General features: G+C 38.4%; 2 protein-coding genes across 6 annotated transcripts in view; one reads left to right on the top strand and one right to left on the bottom strand.

The window, feature by feature from the left end:
- The window catches only part of emid1 (EMI domain containing 1), a 141665-nt gene extending 120687 nt beyond the window's left edge, over positions 1-20978 (top strand). Inside the window, exons 4-16 of one of the 4 annotated variants that reach the window (XM_078952959.1) lie at positions 4407-4505; positions 4603-4664; positions 4744-4876; positions 5720-5764; positions 5867-5974; positions 7668-7781; positions 12121-12210; positions 12578-12630; positions 12707-12769; positions 13460-13504; positions 13814-13858; positions 17030-17114; positions 19737-20978. In XM_078952959.1, the coding sequence (XP_078809085.1) occupies positions 4407-4505; positions 4603-4664; positions 4744-4876; positions 5720-5764; positions 5867-5974; positions 7668-7781; positions 12121-12210; positions 12578-12630; positions 12707-12769; positions 13460-13504; positions 13814-13858; positions 17030-17114; positions 19737-19861 (1067 nt within the window). In that variant the 3' untranslated portion in view covers positions 19862-20978. Of the gene's footprint in view, positions 1-4406; positions 4506-4602; positions 4665-4743; positions 4877-5719; positions 5765-5866; positions 5975-7667; positions 7782-12120; positions 12211-12577; positions 12631-12706; positions 12770-13459; positions 13505-13813; positions 13859-17029; positions 17115-17304; positions 17396-19736 lie in introns of those variants that run through there. The other 3 variants (XM_078952958.1, XM_078952961.1, XM_078952960.1) reach the window with 3 other exon arrangements.
- Positions 20979-21024: 46 nt separating this feature from the next.
- On the bottom strand, positions 21025-23278 carry rhbdd3 (rhomboid domain containing 3). 2 transcript variants are annotated; one of them, XM_020705932.2, is made up of 6 exons: positions 23138-23278; positions 22596-22805; positions 22125-22508; positions 21742-21868; positions 21428-21643; positions 21025-21339 (listed from the first exon to the last, which is right to left on the bottom strand). In XM_020705932.2, exons 2-6 carry the CDS (start codon positions 22765-22767, stop codon positions 21177-21179), a joined length of 1062 nt encoding a protein of 353 aa, XP_020561591.1. In that variant the 5' UTR covers positions 22768-22805; positions 23138-23278; the 3' UTR covers positions 21025-21176. The 2 variants fall into 2 exon arrangements, with proteins under 2 accessions (XP_020561591.1, XP_078809089.1); XM_078952963.1 differs by having other exon boundaries at positions 22596-22818; positions 23138-23262.
- Between the last annotated feature and the right edge of the window lie 138 nt (positions 23279-23416).

Here is a 23416-nt window from a genome sequence, read left to right on the forward strand (position 1 = left end):
CAACAAGACCTACTAATTCAGAAAAATCCTTTTTTTTTTTATTTGGTAATCATTAACAATGGAGAAGAAGTTTTCCGTCGGCTCATACTAAGCCTTGTGTAATATAATAAAACATGAAGAATAAATCTTTCTTAAATTTAGCACAATTGTTTAGCACTTTCAAACACACTGGGGATGAAACGTTTTACTTTCCCCATAATTCAGTTTAATGGTGTCACATGCGGTTATATTTTCAATCCAGAATTGTGGCGTCCCTAGTCTTATCAGTGGAAACTGTATTTCAAAACAAAGTACATAACAGGACTAACTAAGGTTATCATAAGTTCATAAATCAATGCTTTGATGAAGTTTAGAAGAGGAAAGAGATCAACTACTGTCATCTTTGGAGATGTGGTTGTGTGGGAGGTGCTGGTAGAATGCTGTTGGTTTGCCCTGTGCCAAGCCGCTTTGTCTCTGTCAGACTTGACTGATGAGGTGGGAGGTTTGTGCATGGGGGGGGCTTTGACCCGCAGTACTCTCACCTCAGGGTCCTTAAAACTGGAGAGGTTTCATTTGAAGGAAGTTTTTTTGCAACAACTCATCAATTCTTTAAAAGTGCAGACGCAGACCGGCTGCTTGGGCTTGCTAATTTTTCATCTCAGAATGGGCAAAAGTGAGGATTTTGTTCGTCTTAGCTCAACTTTTCGACTTTTCAAGAGTTTTGAAGCCAAAATGTAATCCGGTTCTTGAATGACCCTTTTTTATTACAAGTGTATTCTTAAATATAAAAACAAAAAGAATTTACAAAGTAATGAATAGTCTTAGAAAGCTTTTTAAATCGTGAGAGGTGTGTTCATGGGGTAAGATTACTGTCAAAATGCAACGTATGCTCATAGGCAAAGTTCTGCACTTTGAGAGAAAAAAACTGTGTAGAAAGTATCAATTTTTTAAAATGACCCCTAATGCCTACAAACATTTTAATCTGGGAACTTTTTGAAATGAAGTTCTTACATATTCTCTCTTTAATATATTTTATGCAAAATCTGGATTTGAAAATGAAAAAGAAAATATGCTGAAGGGGAAAAAGTTTTTTTTTTTCATTGTTGCGATCATATCAGTCCAGGCCAGGTCATTCTGCTCACACTGGCTTGTTTTTTTTGGAGTTTGGTTTTCTCTGATAGTGTGTTTATCTGAAGGCAGCAGCAGAAGACTTGAGTCTGTCTGGTGTGGAGGCAAACAGACACACTTGGCTGTTCGTGCCTGGTCATTAACAATGCTGTGGCGCTGAGCTCAGCTAATTGAACAGACAGAGATGAATCGAGACTTTGCACTCTGCTGCGTCTGCGTGCTGCAGTTAGTGTGTGTTTGTGTTTTTGTGTGTGTGCGTGCTCTGGTGTTCACAGCTGTACTGTTATCTGTGCACAAAGTTAAGAATGTGTAGCAAAACTGTCTGACTTTGGAAATCTGCCTGTGTTGGGTCCTGATACGCTGTTCAAGCATCTGTTAAGTTCACAACAGTTAATAATGCAGCAGCGAGTAAACCAAACACACATCCTCTCTGAATATGGAAGAAGTCAGCAGTCCTATTCACTATGTGTTGTGCTTTAAACACAAAGATAATCAAAAAGCTTTAATATGCTGTGTAGGCCAAAATGAAAAAAAAAAAGCTTTAAGCAAGACGAATCATAACATGCCGCATTTCCCTAAGCTAACCTAAGTTAAGTTAAGTTATTGCCGATCAGATGAAAAGCTTTCACTGTTGGATCTGTTCAAATTTAAGTACACTTGTACAAACAAATTATTTTTTTACAAAATTTGAAACATAAACAATATTATGATTAGGTTTTAGGATAATTGCTTTTAGCAAATTTTAACTCCTGCAGAATAAAATAAAAGGTTTAGTCTGTGGTTTCATTTCTTTCTTCTTTGGGGTGAAAGACCAGCAAAAGCAAAGATCTGAGAAGCGTTTGTGAGCGTATCACCTCATTGTTTAATTGTGAGCAGGAGGGGAAAAGGGGAAAGTGCAGAGAGATGGCTGATGTCAGCACTGCCTCTGGCCTCTTTCAGTGTCTGTTTCACTAATGAAGAGCTCTGACTCAGTCACTGATTAGAGCCCACATCAACAAGGAGCTTAACGGGTCAAACACATGATCGCATTTCTTTGACCAACCGCACTGAGACCATTTCCCCACTGTGATCGAATCAGGGTTGCAGTATGATGATGTTATTGCTGGCTAACAGACTGATAGAGAGCCCTTGAACCAGTCATCTGTTATCTTGTGCTTGTGTGTGAACTCTCACAAACGTGTCTTGCAGTCCACTGATACTGTCACAAGAGGACTCCAAGCACCAAAAGTCTCACTCCGGCCATTGTTTATCCTCTAAAGACATTAGAGTTCCTCAACTGTCCTTATAAAAGTAGATTTGTTGCTGTTGGCTTTGGCAACACTTGATTGGGTTCAATTTCAGGATTGCCTCCTCCAATTCACTTTAAAATAAAATTGACGTGCATTTTTGTAGCGTTCAAACGCAAATCTTTTGACATTTTATTGCCTTTTTTGCATCCAGTGGCATATAGCACCAAAAAAAGTCTTGCAAGATTTTGTATTAGTCTCAAAAATAGACTTTTCGATTGTGTGGTTTTGAATTTACAGTTGAAAAACAGAGAAGAAGTATGTTAGTGGGGTGTGTGGTAGGCACCAGCTCTTATACCAAAGCTGGCTTAGTGCCTCGTACAAAAGCTGGAGTGTGGGTGAGGGGATCCTGAATCTTCTGAGGGAGAAGAGCTGCTGTTGGAAGGGACGGACCATGGGCAAGATTTCCCACCCAGAGCCCCTTTTGTAATTGAATGCAGTCGTCTATATGAGCTTAGCTCTGCAGTAAAAGTCTCTTGGATGTTCTTGAACATGCACACACACACACCCACACAGACACACACACGTCTCTTTGCAGTCTTCCCCCATGTAGACTGAAGTGCAGTACAAGTGGAAGGAGGCTGAAGTGTGTGCTCTCATCTCTGTGAAGGAATGTTTTTGAAATGTTAGAAAGAACATGCATCGATGGGGTCTATATATTCCAGTCTCAGAATTCCAGTGTCATACTGTCTTCAAATGCAGTCATCTCAGAAATATCCAGAACTTTTTACAGGGAAATCATGTTTGAGGGAGTGAATAATTGGAGTATTCTCAATTTACCCTAAACCATGTGTTATAGGTTATCTTTGGCCTCCTCTCTCATTACTTGCAAAATAGTTTGATCCATTGCTCTTTTTGAGTTTACGTTCTAAAGAATTTATTTTCTCAATTACACCCTTTTTGTTTCTTGCTTCTTAGGCCACTTATGACTTCTGATGTTACTACAGCTAAAGCTGTTTAACCATGTGGCTCTCCTGCCTGCTCTCGGCACTGCAGGTTCAGTTTCATAGCATTTTTGCTGGGCAGTTTACTTGCCATCGCTGTTGCTGATTACCACTGAAAGGAAAAATCTTGCTTCCTGGTGCCTAATGAGGTGCTGAACCCAACTTCTCATTTGTTTGAGGGTCACCAGGGCCAACCAGAGCAAGCCCAGGCTAGACAATAGAGTCAGACTAGCCGTTTCCACCGAGCTCTGCCCATTCAAAACATTCAGAATCCTGCAACACAAACTCCTACACTTCATAAAATAAAGGAAAGACAGAAAAGCAGGCAGACAATGCCCATTCTCTTGACAGAACGAAACTATTGTTTGCATTTGCCTGCCCCACTCATAGAACTTGCAACTTTAAACTTTGTAAAAAAAAAGAAAACATAAAATAAAAAACGCAACAGAAAAGGAAAGCAGCTTGGCAAAAATGCAGAGTTGTTTGTCTCTAGGAAATAAATTTAAAAAAAGACATGGTTTTAAGATCTTTTCTCCATTTTATATTTTTTTAACAAAGAAACATCCTGAACCTAGAGGATTTTTGCAGTTCTATGAAAGAATGAAGATTTTAATCAACTTCAATTCATGCATTCCCAGTATTGTAGGCTGAAGCTGATAAACAACGAGGCATTTAAATAAAGTGTATCACAAAAAAAAACAATATCCCCGCACTACATTGCTATAAAATGTGATTTATTGTCATACAAAGAAGTAAAATGTTATCAGAGTAAATCACAAAAATATTTAGTTCTTTTGAATTTTCTTGTATCAACAGCAATAACTTTACTACATCTATAGAGAAATTACATTCAATAAAAAAAATGGATTAAGCGAGAACCCCGAAGTATCTGTACCTCTAATGCGAGTATGGCATGCAAAGGCTGTAGCAAAAAGTTTATTTTTCATTCCATTATAGTGCAGGGCACAGACAATGTCCGGTTTTTGACAGTAAACTACTGATATCATTGTAAAAACAGTAAAAATGTATATGACAAATAGCTTGTTCTCTTCTTTATCTTCTCTTCCAGATGTAGGGAACCAGTTTGTAGCTCAGGAGGCTGTAAGGAAACCTTCTGGACTGCGGCGCCCTCCTGCACGCACAGGAACGCCAACATCTAGTAAGAATGGTAAAGCGTAACTTTGCTTTTAAGACAAATTGTTTCATCTTAATGCATTTGACTAATAAAGCTAAATAAAGAAGCATGTGTATTTTTTTTTTTACAGATTGCTTCAACTGCAGTGAAATCACAGCTTTGAGTGAAAAGCTCAACTCACTGGAGGCAAAGGTCAGTTATTCAATGGGACAGGCCCCACTCATATCAAGAATTTGGAGTCTTCCGTTTATTTTGACTATCCATTCATCAGGTGCAGTTACTTACAGCGCCGGCTGCCGTAGCACATCAGTACCAACAGGGTGAAAAAGGATCTGTTCCGGAGGCCTCAATACTCATGGGCGCTGTGACCTCTCGGGGAGCTCCCGTTGAGCAGGGACCCACAGGTAAATGCATCCCGAAAGTACACCCTTAATAACTTTTGTTGAAATTCAACCATGGAGTCACAGGGATCTTTTTGCTCATTACCAGCTCACCTCTGCTTGTTTCCTATTTCCTGCTTTCATACAACAGTCAAGCTGCCCATGCTGCTTATGTGACCGTAAGGAAGCATACAGTCCTGTCATTTTCTGGAATTAACACCAGCTCAGGCTCCAGTAAAATGCATGTGGTTTATCCAAACTGCTAGACAAGAACAACAGAGTAAAGCTGTTGCAATAAAGTCTGACACATTCTTCGATATTTCAAGTTTTTTTATTTGTGTAAAAAAGCAGAGATGAACAGCAAAGCTCCTATTTTTACAACAGATGAAGATTGTTGTTGTTTTTACTGCTTGTCTTCTGTTATTACAAATGACAGGCGAACTCAGGCCTCCTCCCACAACCAAAAAAAGGACAAAATGCTGAAACAGATTTTTCACCTAATTCCTTATTGCAGCATTTCTCTCCCTAAAAAGTATTTGTACACTATAGGTTTAGCCTTGTAGACGGGCTCAAACCACAGGTGATGATCACAGGTAAATTCACCACATAGATGCCTAAAAAGGGAAATACATCTCTTCCATTTGGTTGGATAGAGTAAAAAATAAAATAAAAAAAACACAAGAAAAGGGAAAAAAGGTTTCCTCAATGCTAAGTTTACATTTAAAACTTAAGTTCTACAAATCTCAACAAAGTCTATAAAGTCTCCCCACTTGGAGTTTACAGAACTCCTCCTCAGGTGGCTCTTGTTCACTTTTTAGTGGTATACTGTAAATTGGTTATTAAAGGTACCTCTGTTTTTTATTCCAGGTCCTCAGGGTGAAAAGGGGAGAGATGGAATTCCTGGGAGGGATGGTGTGTTGTATTTTTAGTTGCCATTGCTGTCATGTTGATCATTTTACAAATGTTAACCCTCAAAGAGCTTCACCATTACTTGTGACCACTTCCTCCTCACAGGGAAGCCAGGAGTCCAGGGGCTGCCAGGTCCCAGTGGGCCAAGGGGTGAGGCTGGGATTAGGGGTCCATCTGGATCCCCTGGATTAAAGGGACCTCCAGGACCAGCAGGTAAACTTGGAAGAAAAGTGAAGAACATAACACTCATTCTAAGGGTTCAGAAGTTTGATCACATAAGAGTATGATCTTTGTTCTTGTAAATAAATGTGTTTGTAGATGAAATGGGACAAATGTTTGCTTTTCTCAATATCCATTTTATTGGTAATAGATCATTGCACATCTCAAAGCACTCTAATAGACCATGACGTTTTATATTTGACTCTGCATACTGGTGTCCTCTATTGTATTTAGAACTTTTTTTAGTAAGCTTTTGAAACATTGCTGTGTTCATTCTTAAGCTTCGTTCACACTGCAACATGCGTTTAAGCCACCATAACAAAATTCTATGTAAATGCGCGTATTTGCGTGTTCCGGGCTTCTGTGTTCACATCTTCATGCGCCACTATGCACGTTTTTGGCTCTACATGCAAAACAAAATGGCCATTGAACGCACATCGAAAGTTAAACCAGGTTAAAACTTTGACCAATCAGGGACTTGGGTTTGGTTGTGAAGAAATGCATGACGTCCCTTTTAATTCATGGAAGAGTCAACCAACTGAAAATTGATCATGACGTACAAATTAATAAATACGGTTTGTGCCTGACCAGAATTATATGACACCAAGTCTTTCATATATCAGAACAGAGCTGTCAAAGAAAAAGCCTGAAGGCAGATTTACGAGATTTGCAACGCTTCTACATTTATTACAAAGCCTCTTCCAACTGGAGGTGGCAGACATGCTTGTCTAGTGTAAACACAAGAGGCTAAATGGGTTTAGCGTGTTCTTGAACGCATGTCAAATCCCTGGTGTGTACGTAACATAACATGAATGTCGTGATGGCAGTCATCTGTTTCACCAAAGCTTTAAGGCTCTGTTCTGTGTTCAGATCTGACTGAGGAGGTCATCCAAGTACACTGACCCCATTTTTGTTTTTGTACACAAATTCTTAAAAGTGATTAAGTTTTATCTTAGCACGTTAGGCATGTTGTTAAGGTAAAAGAATCTTTAGTGTTCATTAGGTGTTTGCCCTTAAAGACACACATGTGGTCAGCAACATTACGCAAACTCTGAATAAACACATAAATTGAACCACTGTGAAACAGCAGATTGTGATTTACAATCTTATCCAAGTAACTGAAACATTGTCAAAGCTCTGTGTTTTGCAAAAATTCAGGAAAACAGAATATTAAAGAGACAAATTATATTATCATTTTTATAATGCAAAAATAGCTAACTGTTATTGTCTGTTAGTCTGAAATCAGAGTTGAATGTGGTTCATTCAGATTTGAGCTGTATTATTCTGCAAACTAAATTTTGTAAAGATCACAGAGTGAGGTGGAAGGATGCACTTTAAGATATTTGTACACAATAAAGTCAGTCATCTGTGCAAAAAGAATAATTTTACTTTCCATTTAATGAAAAGTTTTCATTTTGATGTTGATTGCATTTTTTGATACCAAAGAGTACATTAGTGCCAGAGGACCACTGGTGATCTTTTTTAAAACCACAAAAACTTCAATCAGTTCATTCCACAACACTCTTTTTTTTGTCAGGATTTTACTGTAAATGTGTCCAAAGGCAAACAGATCATTTAGACTTGATTATGCTCTAATTTGCACATTTCTATACTGTATCACTATGTGCTGCAGATCACAGCAACAGCAATTTAGATCATGTCTGTCGTCTGTCATCGTCCCTGTCAGGCCCACGTGGTCCACAGGGATTTCCAGGAGAGAGAGGTCTACCTGGACCACCTGGGCCACCGGGACCTCCAGGTCCTCCGTTGTCAGCCAGTGTCCGCATCTCAGAGGAGCACAGTAAGACCCAGAAAATGTCCACCTCATTATCCCCATGACACAAATTCAACATTTGTCTGATATGTCCACTTAAAAGTCACGCTTACTGAAATGTAGTATGTAAATGTTGATGAATAATCCTGTTCTATTTGAAATCTGTCTTAGTTTTTTATACATTATAAAGGAGCCAGACTCTGCATGGCTTCTTGGAAATAAAATGTAGACTTAGAACTGTTGCTTTCTCATGGCGGTCTTTAATTATGATCATTTCGTTTTAACCATAATCAAAAAACCTGCATTGTTTAGGACAGTGTTTTTCAACCAGTGTGCCGCGGCACACTAGTGTGCCGTGGGAGATGGTCAAGTGTGCCGTGGGAAATTGCCCTCAATAACTGATCTAAAAACATTTCCCATCTCCAGGATTTCAGCTCTGTGTTCATCCAAACAGGCCCTGATAAAACACTGAGGAGTTAGGAATATAAAAGATCGTAAAATACTTTTTCTTTGCGTTTATTTTATTTTATTAAAGACATTTTGATAAGAATGACGGCAGCGCGATTCAGCTGCAGCTCCGGCTGTATTTAGGAAAAGTCCCGCCCCTTTACCTGTCTCCACCAATCATTCTTGAAGGCTTAATCACATGTCATCAGTCTGCCCAATCAGAAGTGGTTAAAGTCTTCACTTCCTTGTCTCGATTTAGCTCGTAAAGTCGCTCAGTTCTAACAAAAATACCAGCTAAAGCTCGTCTTTAGCGGTGTAGCTTTCCACAGAATCCGGTATCAGACCGTGGAACAAGTGAACCAAACCATGAAGCTCCGAAAAGCGATCTCCGCCGGCCGTTTTTATGCACTACATCTCCCATGATGCATTGGGTTGTGAGAGTGACAGCGTAAAAGGAGTTCTGTTGTTAAACGTCTTGAAAACAACGAACACACTTCAAACTTTTTTTAAATCTTCTAACTTAACTTTTATTGCATCTTTTAGAAAAACAGCTGCAGCTTCCAACTTTTTCTGCAATAATTATCACAAAAATGCATGTGAGATTGTGGAGGGGCTGTAGATCAATACAGACTATGAGTTTCTCCTTTTTTTTTCATTTTTGGATGCTGGTGTGCCGCGGGATTTTTTTTAAGCTTAAAGTGTGCCGCGGCTCAGAAAAGGTTGAAAAACACTGGTTTAGGACATAGTTTCTGCAGACAAGCAGTAGTTCACTAGAAATTCTCCTCTATTAGGCAGGACTGTTGGTGTGGAGTAAGCCTGCCCCACTTCCTATCATCCTTCTGTTTACACTATCTCCCGCTAGCTTACAGCTCCCTCGTATTAGTGGTGCAACAAAAATGGAGAGCAATATTGGAGCTATCCAGCCATCATTTTTAAGCCACATTCCATCTCAGACGTGGAAAACGAAGATGTCCATGGATCTATTTGTCTGCAAGTGGATGTATCAGAATGGAGCGAGGCAGGAAGCTTGTGGCTTACCGTTGTAGTTTCTACATCACAACTTCAAGCTTTTTCCAACAACATATTTTCGTCTGCTCCTGATTGACAGTGTTTTGAATGAAGAAATACTCAGAAATTCAAAATGTTGCTTAATTTTGTCAATATGTCTTCCATCCTGAGACAAATGCTGCAAGAGCATGTACAAACACAAAAAACAACATTTTCATTGGAGTGGGTCTTTAAATGCATCACATAAATGGGGCAGAGGGGATTCTAGTTTTTTTTTTAAAACAGTTTTACAAAAGCAAAAGTTTTACAACAGTGTGTGATGGCTAAAGCTCTGGTTCACATGAGCTGCTATGGGTTCCATTTAAATTTGACAAACAATATCAGCTAGATTCTTTTAGTAATGTTGGTAAATAACATTCATACATCTAAAGCTTTGGAAGTAAGAAATGCCAAAAAGTCAACCTGACTGTCCCACACATAGCAATGTAAACAGGTTTAACATCTAGTATTTGATTCCTTATCCTGTTAGTGTTTTGCTAATTAGAACATAAACTAATCTTCAACGACTGTGAACATTTTTCTTCAATGTTTAATGAGCAGAATTAGACACAGACAAACTAACCCTAAAATTTCAACAGTTCAACAGAAAATAACTCTGCTATACAGAAAGTACTTTTTTTTTCAACATAGGACTTCTACAGCAAGCTATATCCTCAAGATTTAAGATTCTAGATCTTTTAAATCTGTGAGTTTATGTAGAATGAAAGGCTATATTTGACATTTAAATTAACTGCAAATTGATCTGGTCCTCTCCAACCAAGAGTGCTTTTTTATATTTTCATAATAGGTGGAAAAACATGAAACTATAATCTTTGCAACCAGTTTTCTATTCACAACTATTTACCGCACGTAGTTGGAGAATTAGTTGATAAAACTGAAGTGATAACAATATGGTGATCAACATCTTTGGGGTCTAAGACCTCTTCATCATTTGATCATTTACAAGCATTTCATCGGAAGAGTTTCTACACAGCTCGTTCCAACAGTTTTTGAGCTTTAAACCCACAAGCCTGGGTCTTAAGATTATTTGCTTCTAGCAAAAATGAGACACACAAAGCTCTGAAAAGTACTGCTAAGTTTAGTCTATTTCTGGATTAGTATAACTTCTTATGTATGAAGGATTTGAGCTACTACAGAGAAGAAAACTTAGTTTTGAATTCAAAAGTTCTTAAATTGCAATCAAAACTGTGACTTTTGTTTTATCTCTTCACACTTATGGTGCTTCTCCATTACTATAACATATAAAGATTATAGTTTTTGTTACATAACTCCTGGAAAGGAAAAAAAAACATGTATGAAAGGCACCCCACCAGCCATTTGTTTTGTTGATTTCTAATCTGTGGATTCATTAAAACTTTAATGATCAAATAGCAACTGAGAGTCTTAAGACTTTGATTCACTCACCAATTTATAAAAAAAGTATTACTGTAGTGGTCATTCTTATGGATATTTTCGGTTACAGATGTTTTTAGGGTCTGCATTGTTGAAGATTTGACAGACTTTTAGGATAGTCACTCTTTTAACTCAAAATTGCTCATAGTTTCAAGAAAAAGAAGAGATAGATCACACAAGCTGGGATGAGAGCCTTTCTGCCACTCAAGTCACTCAACAACTTCCAGATGTAGGCCGCTCAGACAGCTGTGCTGTGGGGTGTGAGGCAGATGGGGGGGCCTTCAGCATCTCCTCGAAGGTCAACACGTGGGCAGGTTTTTTACACCAATTCGGTTGTAAAACAAAGGATGCAGAGCACAGATGAAGCTACAGGAAAGCCGAGGTTGCCATGAAGATTTCCGACACAGCTGGTAACTGTTTTCATAAGGTGTATTTGAGCACATGTCAGGTGATTCCAGAGTTCCCTTCAAAGTTTTTCAGTAACAAGTGTAGTGTTCTGAGCCAGCAAAAAAATAAAAAATAAGTATTGACAAGCAATTTCACATGGTCCCCCATGGTTTTATGGGTGATCTGTATTTGTATTCTTAAAAAAAATGAAACAGCTGGACATGATGAGTGCAACCCGAGGAAACATATCACTTCCAGTCTCAGACATGCAAAAACCTGTCAGCTAAAGGATGTTTATGACTGTCAAGCCTCCTCCTCATCTTCCTCTTCCTCCTCCTCTATAATGCTGAAGTCCCACGCTGTGATTGGATCTGTGTTTCCTGTCAGTGTAACCACCCAACAGCTGGACACTTCCTCTGTCACACACATGTGCGCCACCCTCTTCCTCTTGTTTGGACACTATAGAACAGTTGTCTGAGAGCTCAAGCATCCAAGCAGCATTGACTGATGAATCTCTGCTTTTGATTGCACTTTACTCAGCCCTAAAGACTTGGAGAAGCATTTCATTATTTGAGGAAAAACACTGCCCTCTAGAGGCTTGCATACTTGTCACTTATAAATGTTATCAGCCAGTAACGACTTCGTAAAGCAGCAAAAACAAATCAAAATTTGCTAGTGCTATAACAGTGTGTGGGGCAAACCCCTTGAGGATGCAGTCAGATAGTTTTTCCCTTATTGTGCAATTTTTTTTATGTTTTATCATGCAAGGTCAAAACAAACTTCAAACTTACACTTTAATTTGAAAATCAAGTCAAAATGTTGCAAAAAGACTACTGCATTATGGGTCTGTCAATATAAAGCAGATTACATTAAAGTTTCAGGGGATCTAGATTTAATATAGGAATGAGTTAAAACTTCCAAAAAATATCAACATGACACATTTTACACAAAAATAGAACAGCAAATTAATTATGTTTACTTTAATCAACATTTTAGCTTGTTATTCAGAATAGCTACAGAAGGTTTTTTTTTCTATTTCAATTTAAAACTGAAATTTGTGGTTTAACTTCAGGTCCCGGTAAAGACCCATTCTTCACCAACATTTTCCATGATTCCAAAGGTTTGCCTGTTCCAGGACCTCAGGGTCCTCCTGGACCCGTCGGTGAGTGTTTACTGTTAACAGGAAGTTTGTACAGCGACTAGTAAACATCTGCCCACACTCTTGAGCACTCAAACATTGAAAATAGGTTTACGGTTTAAGAAACTCCTTAAAAAACATGTAATACATAATTTTCCTTTGAGGTTTTTATTATTCTTTCACCAAATCTTCTGTCAGAAGGTTGAAATATTCTGTTTTTTGTGCATTCATGTATACAAAGATTGATGCATAGCGAGGTGTCCAAACACAAACATCCATCAAAGTTGAGACCACACACTAAAAGCTACACTAGTCTAGGCTGAAGACGTAAACACCTGCATTAAAACTTGCCTGTAGCCAAAAATAATGACTCTGCTTATCCAACATGCAGGTCCTCCAGGTCCCAGAGGCCCAGTTGGACCTCCTGGCCCAACAGGACAGAATGTGAGCTTTTTTGTGACTTTAGAGGCCCACTGCACTGTTTGTTTGTCCCTTTGACTTTTTCTCTGACTCCATACAGGGGAAACCTGGAGCTCCTGGAATACAGGGTCCCATCGGGGCAAAGGGAGATCGTGGTGAGAGAGTGAGTAAGCTTCATTTGGATTTGTTCATGTCCCCCTATGAAAGTTAAAGACCCACTCCTATGTAAATTGTGATTTTGAACATGTTCTTGTAGCATTTTTCAATACTGTGTATATATATATATATATATATATATATATATATATTAAGCTTAAAATTGCATATTGGAGTATTTCTTTATTCATATAGGTTTGAATCAGGAGCAGGTGAGAAAATATGCTGTTGGAAAAAGCTTGATGTAGAAGCAATTGTCAGGTCACAAGCCCGCTCTTCAGCTCCATTCTGATACATCCACTTGCAGACAAATAGATCTGTGTACGTCTTCATTTTCCTTGTCTGAGCTGACATCTGGCTCTAAACAGTAAGGCTGGATAGCTCCAAAGTACTTGGCAGAAGTGGTTAACAGATTCACGATTAGAAGGGGTCAGGCTTACTCCACACCAAAAACCCCGCCCACAACTCGGAGGCAATTTACTACTGACACTCGGCAGAAACGATGTACCAACACTTTTAGACAAGATCAAAAGATCATCGGAGTGGGACTTTAAGAAATTAATTAGGGAGTCATGGCCAAATTAAGAATTGATATTGCTAGAAAAAAGACAAACAGATTATTGTCATCCACTGCAATTAGAAAGTTACAAATTGTAAAATGAACATGGAATGATTGCCAATAAAAACTGTTTTTTAGGGCCCTTTGGGTTACCCAGGAGAGAGGGGCCTCAGGGGTGAGCAGGTAAGCCATGGCAACAGTGATTGGAGGGGGGAAGGGGGGGGCACTGGGGCATGTGACATTGGTGGCTTGTGACTTCAAGTTGTTTGGTGTAACCCCTTCGCTAGCTTCCCCAAGTTGATTGATTAGGAAGTAAGTGACCAAAACTTGGTTAGAAAAATTAATCCATTTCTTATGAAGTTTTTTTAAAAGTTGGATCAAGTTCTACGGAGCTATGGGTGTGAAGCAGCATGCATTGCTGAGCAACCAATGAGCAGTAGTAGTTGCTGTCTCACTTTCATCTAAGTCACATGTGCTCATGTTGCGTCACAGGGAGCACCGGGACCTAAAGGAGAGCCTGGAGAGAAGGGGTTGCCGGTAAGAGAGTTGATGGTGATTGGGTACATGCTGACACATGACATGTTTTGTTTTCTGTGTCCCATCTTTATGTCCCTTAAAATATATATTTCTTTATCATGCAGTTTTTAAAATCATTTAAATTTGAGAACAATATTTTATAAATGAAGTCTAACCACCATAAAAATCTCAAAATATTATAAACTTATTTTTTTTTGTTTTCTGTCAACTGCTTTGTTCAGTTGTACCTTCCTTTCTTTAAGACAGTTCATCTGTTGCCATCAGTGTTGCCAGATAGTCAGCATTAAAAAAAAACACAAAGACCCCCAAAAAAACCACCCCAAAATTTATTGTAAGTAAAAACCGCTAAACTGACCCACCCATTATTTCCTTTAGGACAAGCAATTTTTCAAAATCAAAACCTCCCATTTGGGCGGAAAACCACCCAATCTGGCAACACTATCATCCAAGATGTGATCATTTTTATTGCCTATGTTGATAAGTGTTTGATTTGTCTGACCCTGTGTGTGTTGGTGTGTTTTGTTGGTCCTTGGGGTGTGCTCTGGACTGTTGTCACCTGCTACAACACTGTCCTCTTGACCTTAAAGCTGCCTGACTCCTTCTGCAAACTACTGTCCCCATGGCTACCTCTCACAGTCACCTTTTAAGCATCTGACTTTGGCATATACATGTAAATATACAAGACAACATGAGAACAGCTGGTCTGACCGGTGCTGAATCCTTCGGTTTATTTAACAGTTCACATCCACTCAGCTTGTTTAATTTATTTTTGCTTTGCAAAGTTTCAGTGAATCATAAACAGTACAAGTGAATGTATATGCCAAATCACTCCATTACTTGTCATCCGGGGTGGGTCTGTTGGGTTTAGAGATTTATTTTGTTCTGTATGAGTGGAGTGGATACAGCTATCCCATTTTTCCCACAATGCAACCCTGCATGAGAAACACAGTCTTGCAAACACCTTTTATCTTTATTGCATTAACGATAAAGTCTATGAAATCTGTAAACTAACACAATTCAGTCAAGAAAGAAACGAGGCAAAGTTGATCTGATAAACTCTGTCACAATCAAACAAGTCTACAGCAGTAGACTAGTCTAAAAAACAGAACATGCACATCCTAAATGGACCATGAATCTTCCTTTAAAGAGAGCTGAGAGCCCAAAACTTTACAATCTACATGTTCAGTTGACAATCAAATCCCTCGCTGTCCAGTAAAAAATGCCACCAGGGATTCATGAATTAAGTCTGAAGCAAACAAAAACGACATGTGACCATACAGTGTGGTAGAATATTCTAATAATGTTCCGTTTGGATTATTTTTAATGTGTAAAAACAAAAGAGCACTGCACTTTATGAAACTAAAAAGTGAATGGGTTTGCCATTTAGTCTTGTTTTCTTTTCTTTTTTTGTACACATACTTAATTTTGATTTATTTGATTTAATGATTTATTTCAAACATTGCAGTCAAAGCAATAAAGAATTTACACATATTTATCAAACTCATTACAGAAATGATGAAATGCATAGATTAAAAAGACAGAAAACTAAACAAAAACGTCACATAAATCACATATGCTTGATTTAATAAAGTGGTCATTTACTAAAGTATAAGTAGAGTTTGATTTATTGCTTGAAAAGGAGTGGGAAGAAGCAAGTTTATATAATCCCACCCGTACTGATTTCATTCATTTGATAGTTTTACAGTGTTTTAATCCGGTTCTGATCAGATAGATTCTCTTGAATTAACAAAATTCACTGCCTAGTAATGATTAATGATCTTCAGAAAACATTCATTCATGATTTCAGTAAACAGTAACAGTACCGATATGTAATAATTGATTATCATTAGAACACATGATCACATTAAACCAGTAATTATTGCTACACATTGCAGATCAAGTAAACAAAATCAATAGCTTATTGGTTGTAATTCAAACCTTTCAGTAATCATTATTGCACATTACAATGTAATACTCATTGGTTGTAATTAAAAGAGCTTTGATTATTTCACCACAATCAAGTTCACAAATGTATTTGGAATTATTCAAACACCTGTTGATCCTTAAATCCTCTTATCTTCATATCCTGAAATAAGAGTTTCTTTATGCATTTTCTTGAATATTTGAATATTTGAAAAAATTTTGAGCTCATCACTTAAACCGTTCCAAATTGAGCTCATCACTTAAACCGTTTAGTGCCACACACAGACACACAGAAACTTTTCTTTGTGGTTCTTATCAGTTGGATCTTGAAGTTCCTACATCCCCTCAGTTTGTATCCATCCATAAATTTACACTTGATAATCTTGCAAAAAACACAAGGAATCTTGAAAACTTCACCTGTACTGTTCAGTACCCAGGTGTTTATTTCTGAGTCACACTGGTTGAATTTTTTGGCTAAAGATGTCCTGGATCGATTTTAGGTCAGTGAATCGGATCGAACCGAATCGTTCAAAACGAACCAATATCAAGTATGAATAGCATCGTCAACCACAGAATTTTATATGAATGGAATTGTTCAAATGAGTCGTTAAACACCTAAATATTGCACCACTTCCGTCAGATAATAGGTGACCCTTTAGTAACTTTCGGTGAGTTGGCATGGCCCTCGGCCAAGAAAAAAAAATCTTACACAATTGATCAACAGCCTCCAAAAGAGCACACGTCTCAAGCAGCTTTGCCACTTTTCTATCGTCATCACATTCTTGTTTTGTCATCTATTGGCTAAATCATTGAATATCCAGGCCCCTCTGCTTGTGTCTGTAGTGATTATGATGTCTTTCCTGTTTCATCTATCTTATCATGCTGCTTTTTCTTTTTATTTGTGACCTGTAACATCTTTTAACAAAACACGAATGAAATGATGTTGATGAAAATAAGCAAACTGATCATCCATCAAGGAGAATTTGGCCTCTGTATGCTGGGAGAGTGTTGGCCTGTGTTCTGTAATGTGCATGCTGTTGTTGCCCAGTCTGGCATGGCAAAGAATGACTTGGTGTAGCAGCATGCTAAGAGAATGAGGAAGACATGGAGAAACGGATAATGCTGCTGGCCATATGTGTGGATTGTGTTAACCAGCTAACTGCTAAGAAAAATAAGACTTGCATCTTGGCGAGCTGACCTTACTTGTGCCTGTGCTCCTTACCTTGACGGCTGTATCTATCTTCACAGGGGGACGGAATACATCAGATCAGAGAGGCGCTGAAGATCTTAGCTGAGAGGGTTTTAATCCTCGAGACTATGATCGGTATTCATGGTGAGTAGGAGGTCTGAGGAAGGGTCAGCTTTAGGCAGGGATCAAAGCTGAGGGGCCTTCAAAATCCCTCTGTAGCTCAGTGCTGAGACAAGGAGGTGGGAACAGTTCCAGGTAGCCCCAGGACTCGGGCTGGTGTTTCTTCACCCTCAAAAAGCCCCCCCCCCTCTCCCCTGTCACTGCTTTCTGATAGGACATTAGCTTCAAGATGTTCCAAGACTTGCAAGCAGACCTAGAGGTTCTGTTGCGCAGGGTGACACTGCTGGAAGCTATGATCTGGCCAGGTAATGCTAAGACACTCACCACCCTGCCAGCACTCATTCACTCTCTTGACAAGATCTAGATGTTGTTTGAGTGTTAGTGGTAGTAGACCTGTAATTATTGTCTGTAAATGAACTGTGTTGCTCCTGAAAATGTGTCATTAGAAACATATTCCATGTATAAACTGACTAGTTAGAATGATCTTCTAATGGCACCACAGAGATTAAAAACAATTTTCCATCTCAAACTTTTACTAAAACAGTTTCAACAAATTTTTTTTGTGGTTGATCTCTCCCCCCTTTTCTGACTTCATTAAAATATAAACTGTGACACATGGGCGGGAAGCCTTTTACTTGTGATTTTCATTTTCCAAACTTTGCACTTTGCCCTGATTTGCCCATTCTTCTCCAGAAAGATGATTCTAAACCCATCAGACATGACATGCTTTAATTATACCACAGTCTCCCCTCATGCTTTCACGCCTACATCATGTTTTGTTTTTGTTTATCCAAGTACATTGGTTGTCCTAAAGTTAAGGAATAAAGCTGTTTATTCCCCATTTCTTGAGTTTTCCTTTCTGCCTGCGTGGAAATGCTCACTTTATCTATGAAACATTATTGCTTTTTCTCTTTTAAGCGATATATATATATATATATATATATATATATATATATATATATATATATATATATATATATATATATATATATACATATATAGCTTAATGCATATCCCACGGCTCAACAATTTGATCAATTGGCATTCATTGCTTTCCAGCCTTTCATACATGAGGTTTACATTCTTTTTTTTTTTGTCATTTTGAGGACAAGAGATGTTTAGACATTTAAAATGTTTGATGTTGTGACAGATGTAATGTTCTACCCTCTTGGTTTCCGGTGTGTTTTATGAAGAAGGCTCTCCTTACCTTCTTATTTGAGGTTTGATCACACCCTAAACTGTAAACCAGCCCTCACAGGAATTAACACATGTGGAATTATATACATAACAAAAAAGTGTGAAACAACTGTAAATATGTCATATTCTAGGTTCTTCAAAGTAGCCACCTTTTGCTTTGATTACTGCTTTGCACACTCTTGGTATTCTCTTGATGAGCTTTAAGAGGTAGTCACCTGAAATTGTCTTCCATTAGTCTTGAAGGAGTTCCCAGAGATGCTTAGCACTTGTTGGCTGCTAGAACTCTGTGTGCCATTGACCTGCTCTCTAATCTGAGCTGCTGTTAACCTGCCATTTCTGAGGCTGGTGACTCGGATGAACTCATCCTCTGCAGCAGAGGTGAGTCTTGGTCTTCCTTTCCTGGGGCGGTCCGCATGTGAGCCAGTTTCTTTGTAGCGCTTGATGGTTTTTGTGACTGCACTTGGGGATACTTTCAAAGTTTTCCTAATTTTTTGGACTGACTGACCTTCATTTCTTAAAGTAATGATGGTCACTCGTTTTTCTGTACTTAGCTGCTTTTTTCTTGCCATAATACAAATTCTAACAGTCTATTCAGTAGGGCTAGCAGCTGTGTATCCACCTGACTTCTGCACAACACAACTGATGGTCCCAACCCCATTTATATGGCAAAAAATCCCACTTATGAAACCTGACAGGGCACACCTGAAGTGAAAAACATTTCAGGTAACTACCTCTTAAAGCTCATCAAGAGAATAGCAAGAGTGTGCAAAGTAGTTATCAAATCAAAAGGTGGCTACTATGAAGAACCTAGAATATGACATATTTACAGTTGTTTTACACTTTTTGTTATGTATATAATTCCACATGTTAATTCATAGTTTTGATGCCTTCAGTTTGATTCTACAATTTTCATAGTAATCAAAATAAATAAAACTCTTTGAATGGGATGGTGTGTCCAAACTTTTGGTCTGAACTGTATGTATATATATATATACCGGTATATATATATATATTACTTCTTATTAATAAAAATGCACTTGTGCTTTGCTATCAAATAGGTGCTTAATTAAAATTGGTTTGGAGGAAAGCAGGTTAATGCATATTTGCATCAATCAGCGTCAAGGGTTTTTAATGATCTTGATGCTTAAGACTGGTTCCAAAAATGTATTAAATATAGATTTGAATTTCCTTAAATGTTTTATAGACTGTGAAAAAGCTGTAAATAAAAGGATACACAAATTAATATTTAAATTCTCTAGGATTCTCTTGGTTCAAGAGTGCTACAAAATATTTTACTTCAAAATAAAAGCATCACTTTATCCCCAATATTTGTGTGCCTTTTCTTCAGTGCAAACATGTTTACACATAATTAGGGTTAGCTTTCTGTATCAGTTTTAGAAGACCAAAGGTTAGGGATGCTTTGTTCCAACTCCTGTGTTTCTTCAACAGAGCCTGATCTAGGGTCTGGGGATGGACCGTTCGGTACAACCTCTACTGGTTTCTACAGAGATAAGCGTGGAGGCTCTTTATCGCGACGACGTTCTTCCGCCTTGTCTTCGGGCACCAAGGTTTAAGGGAAGTAGCTTGTCCCAGCCTACCCTGAGGAACACAGGCTGATTAGATCCCACCCCTTTAAAATCTCATTAGCATCAGATTCAGATTTTATCTGGTGTCCAGTCTGTGCTTTATGATCTTAATTCATATGGGAGAAAACCTCAGGGAAACTCCACTGATCCTCCAAAATATCCTGCTACATCGGCACACTGAGAACTACATTGCTAAACAAAACTCTTAGAAAATGCTTCCAACTGCTGCTTGTGTAATTCATGTCTTCAGCTGCAAAACTAATGATGTTTTATAAAATTGTGTTTTGTAAAAGAAAAAAGCTGGGTCTCTCGCAGTGCTCCTTGTGCAGTAAACAGTTCAGGAAAATAAGGGTCATGTGTGGAGATCAAGCGAAGGAGAACTCAGATGTGTGGAAAGAGACTGGATTTGTGACTATACAACTTTCACAATGTTATTGCAACCTGAAGAGAATCTGTTATTTAAGTCTATTGAGCATGTACAGTTTACAGGATACAACTTAACAGTTAGGCCTTCTCCTCTTGTAATCATTTCGTTTTATCATATTGTTTAACTCATATAGTGCACTAAAAAGATGAAGTCATCTCTAATCGTTCTGATCGGTGTGTTTCTAACAGTGGTTTGTGTTTTTTGGTGTCTTTTTTTTCCACCCACTTAGATTTATACATTTACTGTGTGCATTTTGTGCACAATTATTTAGCATTTATTTTAAATAATTTGGCAATCTGGACACAGAAAAAAAATGAAATGTAGGTGTCCACCTCCATATCTGCACAAACAGAGAGGAAATGACTATCAGAACTTGAACGTCTTCTTTTAATATCTTTTTTTTTCAGTGTTGCGTTAGTAAATGATTTAAACTGTTTTGAGATTTTTTTTTTCATTATCTATGAGTCATTGTGAAAGTATTTATATGACATATTGTAGTTTAGGTTTTAAGCTGTAGTATGAGCATTTTATATTTTGAATTTGGAAAAAAAAAAAGGTGTTATTGTGTTAAGATCATCCTGTGATAAACTTTTGTTCACATTTTTTATGTAAAGTTAACATGTTTGTTTTCATTTGTGGTACAAAAAGTATTCAATAAACACTTTTTTATAGCAAAAATCAACGACATCTACTCTCTGGTGTGAACAGAAAAAACTGCCTTAAGTAGTTGGAAATTTCCCAAAAAATGTAAATCAATAGCTTTATTTTTCATTAAACCCAAGGGGAAAACTCAGCATAACCCAAGCATGAAGTGTGTCCAGTTTATTGTACAAGTGCAAATACTATTACAGACTGCATCCAGGAGTGTGAGGTCATCTAGGTGATGGTAGAGGGCTTTTTTCCCTTTGAAACTACCACAGCTTGTTCTCCAACGCTGTCTTCAATCAGTAGTGTGATGGCGCCATCTAGCTGTTTTGAAGCTGCTAAGGCCACTACAGCTTTCTCTGTGGGGAAGCCCATCTTCTCCAGCTGCTGAAGTCTGAAGAATAATTAAAAGAATAACAATCAGGAATCTGTAACAGCTATCAAGCATAAATTCTATGAGGAGGGATCACAGTATTGCTGACCGCAGAGATGAGACTGATGATTTGGGCACTTCAATCTTTGAATCAGGATCGCCTTCAGGAGCATCCTTCAATGAGGCCAGTATCCCTGCCCTCAGCATTTCTTCCTCTAGCACCTCTGCTTCAGACATTTCCATCCAGGACTGCTGGTGGAAAGCTGCAGGATACCTCTCCAGAGGAGGAGACACCTGATCTTGGGGCACCAACTGGGGAGGTGATCTATCAAAACAAGTGTTAGGACCATGAAATCTCTCATAGCCAAACAAGTAGACTGTAACTACCACAGCAAAATTAAGGTTTCAAATGAATTCCAACACCTTTGAGAAGTTGCATAAATTGGCAATCTCAATCGGGTTGAAGTGGGAATGTATGCACGAACAGGAAGAACGTCAAGAATCCTGGCATCCTCCAGTTCCTGCAGTGTCCCAATGAAATGCTGGCGATCTGAGAGTCACTTTAAGTATTTTAAATGAGACCAAAGGGCAGTGATGTGTAATTTGAATAAAGCATATTTTTGATTGTTGGGCTAAACATTTAAGTGACTAATTGAAACTCTGAGGTTCCACAAAAGCAAACTTTTTAAAGAGTTTGTAGGTTTCCACAAAAAAGAATAAATTGTGGGGGAAAAAGTAAAGTAAACTTAATAAAGATAAATTATTCTTTGACAATCATGGAGTGACTTGCAGACAGAAGAGGATACAGTTGTGTCCGATGCATATCGCACAGAAGTGAAGCAGAGCAGGAGTGCCCGGCAGCAGCAGAAGGCCAAGCAGCAGAAGAAGCCATGGTAGCATCCAGACTGGTAAACACCTTAGCAGCCTCCTTTGTGTTGTCTGGCGGCATTGAGCTGTAAACAGGGCGAGCTGGATGGCAGAATACCCACAGATCCGACTCGCTTCTCCTCCACCCACAAAGAGGACCAGAACATAAAGTAGAGGTAAAAGGAACATAGTGAGGAAGGAGAGGGCCAGCAAGGCGACCGTTCCCCATCGATGCTCCTGGCTCGGTCCAAACAGCAGCAAGAGTACCACACTGACCAGCAGCGAGGCCACATCCTCGTGACTAAGAGCATAGAGAAACACATCTGGAGACAGGAATGACAGGTGTTTTCATTTAATTCATTCTTGGCTACGACTGCTTTGAAAAGTTTCTCTTTTTAAAACGTGCTTACCTCTAAACCTGGGAAATTCTCCTCCTGGACCTAAACTAAGATTTGCCTGGATCCCCAACGCATAGATCAGCAGAATCGAGATTATCAATGAAGACGTTCCCAAGCAGAACCCAGGCCGATCCGATCCAAACCACAACAACCTCACTGGCACGATGATCCGTCTCAGCATCATTGAACATCAGCCTGGAGCAGCCTTTTCACTCACTCGTTCTAAGGAAGACATCTGGCCGTCATGTCAAAAGAAACAAAGGCTTACAACTAAATACCTGCTTCTCTTGTAGCTGGAAAAATAAAGTCCATCATCATAAAAAAAACACTAACAGTAACACAGTAAGAATAATTCACTTTGAGTCAATCAAAATATTGACGAGGCTATTCGTGACAAACTAAACATCCCTGAGCAGTTAATCCATATATTGTTTCCCTTTTTTAAAAGGTAAACTGAAAATAAAATTGTGGTAATTTCAACTTCCGCAAATCTTCTTCTACTTTTTTAGATTTTGTTGGTTACAATGTTAGAAATTCCCTTTACCGCCACCTACCGGATGCAATGCTCAAGCAGGATGTGCACACATCTTTTATTAGTTTTTATTCCAGTCCCCACTAAAACTATAGCTCAACAAATAATGCTGCAACTCTATGTGGAAGGCCTATGATTGGGAGACAAAAAATTAACAAACAAATTTTTTCGAGAGATTTTAAATAATTCATATTACCCTTCACGTTTAAAAGAAAATATATTTTGAAGAATTACAGCACCACAGAAGCTAAAAGGATATGAACATTATATCTATCATATCCTATCCCTCACAAAACAAAAG

The sequence above is a fragment of the Oryzias latipes genome, chromosome 9 (genome assembly GCF_053564925.1).
Source record: "Oryzias latipes strain Hd-rR chromosome 9, Olatipes_Hd-rR_3.1".
NCBI classification, from domain to species: Eukaryota; Metazoa; Chordata; class Actinopteri; order Beloniformes; family Adrianichthyidae; genus Oryzias; species Oryzias latipes.